Raw genomic sequence first — 6,061 nt, 5'->3', positions numbered from 1 at the left:
CATTATACATGCACTTTTCCATAAAAACAAAACTTCATTAAAAACATTCAAATATAAACATGTAAAATAGTTTTACTATGTTTATATAAAGTATGTTAAATAAAAAATGTAATACATCAAATTCAAATATATATATAAGCATAGATTATAAAAATATAATCAATATGCCTATTAAATATATATTTTAAATATTTTACACATAAAAATGTCAAGTTAATCAAATGTTCTGCCTTTCTCGCTAATCCTGTTATTACCATGCTGCATCTAATTGAAGCTTCTTTCCAAGTTCAAGTAGAACATAGCCATTAAATTTACTCAGAATAGTCTCTCAGTATCAAACTTCTTTGGCTCCTTTCTTTTTCTTTGCTTCTTCCTTCCTGTTTCGTTCCAACACATAAAATATTTTTTTATTCCTGAACTTAAAAAATCAAGATCAATCCACTAACTTTTCAAAGGCAAGAGGGAATGTGATAGTATCTAACTGTTGGAACTACCCATCAATTGGAGGACTCAGGAAGAGTGATACAGAAATAGGAAACAACATAAAAATGGTATGCTTCCACCAAGTACCGTACACCAGGGCAAGAAGGGATCTAATCCCTCGGGTCTCATCCTCTGGTTTCTATTATGTTTAAACTGGTACACAGAACGGCTGATTTTCCTAAAACAACAACTACAGCACAACCAAACAACACACCTTTCTAACCGCACTTTCCAGTCTTCTCTCTGAAACCAGTACCTCACGCATATCACTCACCTGGTCCTTTGGCTTTTGGTCTTTGTTCAGGGGCTGCCGAGTCTTCACTGGGTCATTCCTTTTTCCAGGGACATCGTCAGAGGACCAGGTAGGAATGAGGTTTCCAGGTTGAGGGCTGGACTTAGTGTTATCCTGCAGCCTCTCTTTCACTTGAGAAACACTGCATTTACCTTCTAGCTCATTAGAGGCAGCTAAGTGTCTTGGCTCATTTACTTGTACTAAGCCATCACTTAAGTCCCTTTCTGCAAGTAAGATGTCAACATTCACTCTACTGACTGTGGCTAGTGATTCTGTGGTACTGCTCACGTCTGGTTTACAGGGATGGCCTTTCAGGCCTGCAAGTGTCTTCAAGGGGCCAATGCCCATGTGTTTCTCCTGAGATAAACCTTTGTCTTCACCCTGAGTGAAAACATGCTTCCAAGTTATTAAAGCACGCCTCACACCATATAAAAATTGTAACTCAAAAGGGAACAAAATTTTAACTTAGAAAGTTAAAACACAGAATTACCATATGACCCAGAAATCCCACTCCTACCCCAAATAACTGAAATTTGGGACTTAAACAGGTACTTGTGCACCAATGTTTATAGCAGCATTATTCACAATGGCCAAAACGTGGAAACAACCCAAATGTCTATTAGCAGATAAATGGATCAAACAAAATGTGGTATACGTAATGGAACATTATAAAGCCATAGAAAGGAATGAAGTTCTCACACATGCTACAAGTATTATACAGTTGCACTTATATAAGTGCCTAGAACAGGCAAATTCATAGAGACAGAAAGTAGATCAGAGGTTACCAAGGCTTGGGAGTAGGAAAAATGGAGAGTTGTTGCTTAACGGGTACAGAGTTTTTGTTTGGAATGATGAAAGGGTTTTGGAAGATCGTGGTGATGGTTGCACAACACTGTGAATATAATTAAGGCCACTAAATTGTGCGCTTAAAAATGGTTCAAAATGACAAATTTTATGTTATATATATTTTACCATAATAAAAGAATTTCAAAGTGGACCTACAACCTAAATGTAAGAGCTCAAATTTAAAACTCCTAAAAGAAAACACAGGCATACATCTTCATGACCTTGGTTTTGACATGCAATTCTTAGATTGGCACCAAAAGTATAAGCAACAAAAGAAAAAAAGACATAAACTGAGCTTCCTCAAAATTAAAAACTTTTGTGCATAAAAGGACATTAGTAAGAAAATGAAAAGATAACTTACAGAATGAGAGGAAATGTTTGTAAATCATAAATGTCTAATATTCAGAATATAGAAAGAACTCTAGAACTCGATGACAAAAAAAGTTTTTTAATGGGCAAAGGATTAGTAGACATTTCTCCAAGGAAGGCAATCAAATGGCCAATAAGTTTGTGAAAAGATGCTCTGTCATTAGTCATTAGGGTAATGCAAATAAAAACTACAATGAGATACCGCTTCATATCCACTAGGATGGCTAAGTCAGAAAAACAGAAATAACGAGACTAGCAAGGCTATGGAAATTAGAACTCTCATGGATTGTTTATAGTAATGTAAAATAATCTAACTGCTATGGAAAACTGTGTGGTGGTTCCTCAAAAAGTTAAAGATAGAATTACCATAGGACCCATCAATTCCACTCCTAGGTATATACCCAAAAGAATTGAAAACAGGTACTCAAACAAACACGTGTACACATACATTCATAGCAATAGCAAAATGGTGAAAATAAGCCATACAATGAGATACTAGTCACACTTAAAAATAAATGAAGTGTTGATACATGCTATGTAGATGAACCTCAAAAACATTATGCTAAGTGAAAGAAGCTAAGACATAAAAGGTCACATACTGTTTGATTCCATTTATATGAAATATCTAGAATAGGGAAATCCATAGAGACAGAAAACACATCGGTGGTTCCCAGGGGCTGGATGGGAATGAGGATGATTACTTAATGGGTATGGGTCTCCTTTTGGGGTGACAAAAAAATGTTTTGAAACTAGATAGAGGTGATGGTTACTCAACAATGTGTATGTACTAAATGTAATTATTCACTTTAAAATGATTAACTTTATGTTATATAAATTTCACCTCAATAAAAAAAATAGGGCTGGTCGAGTAGTGCGATGGTTAAGAACTGGCTTGGGATGCCAGAGGGCCCCGGTTCAGATCCCACATATGAGGGCCAGTGATACTGCCCTCCACAGCTAAGATGCTGAACAACAGCTCAACCTGGAGCTGGGCTGCCGGGAGTCGCCAGCGGTGGTGTNGTTGTGGAGGACGTTGCTTCACTGGCCAAAGTTGGCACCATCATTGCGCTCTTCCCAGGCGAGGCAGATCAGTCACTGGCTTCTGGATGGCCACTCACGCTGGCTGCTGGCTGCACACGGTAGCCCATGGCAACCCACTGCAGCAGTGGCTGCAGCCTACACCGTCGCCAGCAACTCGTGGCAGCCCAGCTCCAGGTTGAGCTGTTGTTCACCATCTTAGCTGTAGAGGGCAGAGTCACTGGACCTCATATGTGGGATCCAAACCGGGGCCCTCTGGCATGCCACGCCAGCTCTTAACCAACGGCGCCACTCGGCCGGCCCTGTGGTACATTTTAGAAAGAAAAACAAACAATGTGATGCTAATACAAGGTGAAATTGCTTCTAACAGCCATTATCACTGAGACACTATCATCTATCATTTCGATCCTCTGGCAAACACAAAACAATGACTCCTGTAGGTAAAATAATTTGTTAAACTTTTTCTTTCAAGAGTACAACTGACATTACATACAAAATATAGCAAATGGTTAAATTTTAAAATATTATCACATAATAAACAAGCTGAACAAGAAGACCAAAATAATAAACAATGATCAATAGAATTCTGAAGAGTGAAGTAAATGTTTCTCTGCATGTAGTAAGCATAGGTTGTTTAAAATAAAGTATATACAAGTATAAGAGTGACAGAATAAATGACTTAGGGGATTTCTCCATGAATTCCAATTGGTCCTGAAATAAAGTTCTTCCACTTTTCAAAACAATGACAACATAAAAAGAGGAAATGCTAGACATAAAAATCTATCAAACAAAAAATCTGCTCTAAAAGTCTGACATAAGACATGAATTTGATCAGTAACAAGACAAGGATGCTCACTCGCAGCACTTCTATTCAACATTGTACTAGAGGTTCTAGCCAGGGTAATTAGGCAAAACAAAGAAATAAAGGCAATCCAGGTTGGAAAGGAAGAAGTAAAACTACCTCTATTCACAGATGACATGATCTTATTCAGAAAATCCTAAGGAGTCTACTAAAAAAAAAATTCTTGTAACCCATAAATGAGTTCAGCAAGGCTGTAGGATACAAGATCAGTACATAAAAATCAACCATATATCTATACACAAGCAATGAAAATAAAGTTAAGAACACAATTCCATTACAATAGTATCAAAAGGAATAAAATACTTAGAAATACATTTCACAAAAGAAGTGCAAGGCTTGTACACTAAACACAATGAAATATTATACAAAATTAAAGAAGACATAAATAAATGGAAAGACATCCCATGTTCATGGGTCAGAAGATGAATATTAAGATAGCAATATTCTGCACATGATCCACATATTTAATGCAATCCTTATCAAATCCCAGACTTTTTTTTTTAATTGACAGCTGATCTTAAAATTCATATGGAAATTTGAAGGACCCAAAATGGCCAATACATTGAAAAATAAGAATAAAGATGGAAGACAAACTTCCCCACTTAAAACTTACTACAAAACTACAATAATTAAGACAGTGTCTTACTGACATAAGGATAGACATATAAATCAATGGGAAAGACTTGAGAGTCTAGAAATGAACCATTACATTTATGGTCTACTGATTTTTAACCAAGAGTGAAAAGACAATTCAATGGCAGAAAGAATAATCTTTTAACAAACGGTCCTGAGATACCTGAATATTCACATACAAAAGAATGAAGTTGGACCCCTTCTTCACACTGTATACAAAAATTAACTCAAAACGAATCATAGACCTAAATATCAGAACTAAAACTATAAACTCTTAGAATACAACATAGGAATAAATCTTCATGACACCAAAAGCACAAGCAACAACAACAAAAAAGGATTTCTTCAAAATTAAAAACTTTTCGGCTTGAAACGACACCATCAAGAAAGTAAAAAGACAACCCACAGAATGAGAGACAATATTTTCAAATCTCTCATCTGATAAGAGACTGACATCTAGAATAAAGAACTCTTACAACTCAACAATAAAAAGATAAACCAATAACAAATGGGCAAAGGATCTGAATAGACATTTCTCCAAAGTAAGTACACCAATGCCCATCAATCACATGAAAAGATGCTCAGCATCATTAGCCAGTCATTAGGGAGATGCAAATCAAAATCACAATAAGACCCACTTCACATCTACCAGGATAGCTAAAATTCGAAAACAAAACAAAACAAAAAGCCCAGAAAATAAGAAGTATTGGTGAATTTGTGGAGAAGTTGCAAGTCTCATCTATTGCTGGTGAGAAGTAAAACAATGTAGTTGCTTTGGAAAACAACTCAAAAAGTTAAACAGAGTTTCCATATGACGCAGCAATTTCACTCCCAGGTATGTACCTAAGAGACTGAAAACATGTCCACGCAAAAATCTGTACAAGATGTTCACGGCAGCATTATCCATAGTAGCCAAAAAGTGAAAACAACCCAAATGTTCATCATTGATTAAGGGATAAATAAAATATGGTATATACATACAGTGAAATTGATTTGGCAATAAAAAGGAATTAAATACTGGTACATGCTACAACATGCATAAAACTTGAAAACATTACGCTAACTAAAAGAAGCCAGACACAAAAGGCCATATATTGTATGATTCTATTTATATGAAATGCTCAGAATAGGCAAATCCATACAGACAAATGAGTGCTGGCAGCTGGGGGCAAGGAGAAATAATGACATTGCGGTGATGTAAATTTTCTGGAATTAGACAGCAGTGATGATTACAGAACTTTATGAATATACTAAAAACCACTGAATCAGTACTTTAAAAATTAAAAAATCAATGGAAAAAATAAAAGATGTGAATTTGACAACCAGGCAGAACAAATGTAGTTTTATCTACAAGGTACTGAAGATTCCATTGTCCAGAGAAAGCTTAAGATTATACATTGGTTTCAATCCAATGACTTAAAATAACAAGACCAGGGCCGGCCGAGTGGCACGTTGGTTGGGAGCTGGCTTGGGACCCCAGAGGGCCCCGGTTCGGATCCCACATATGAGGGCCAGTGATGCTGCCCTCTGCAGTTAAG

The 6,061-nt window shown here is 36.4% G+C and overlaps 1 protein-coding gene across 1 annotated transcript in view; it reads right to left on the bottom strand.

Moving 5' to 3' along the window:
• The window catches only part of NEK4 (NIMA related kinase 4), a 52,846-nt gene that overhangs the window by 17,389 nt on the left and 29,396 nt on the right, over nt 1-6,061 (bottom strand). The window contains 1 exon segment of the mRNA XM_019628127.1: nt 758-1,156. Coding sequence (XP_019483672.1) covers nt 758-1,156 — 399 coding nt within the window.

This window comes from Hipposideros armiger, unplaced genomic scaffold (assembly GCF_001890085.2).
Source record: "Hipposideros armiger isolate ML-2016 unplaced genomic scaffold, ASM189008v1 scaffold_748, whole genome shotgun sequence".
Lineage (NCBI taxonomy): Eukaryota > Metazoa > Chordata > Mammalia > Chiroptera > Hipposideridae > Hipposideros > Hipposideros armiger.
This window is presented reverse-complemented; position numbering and strand designations above follow the sequence as displayed.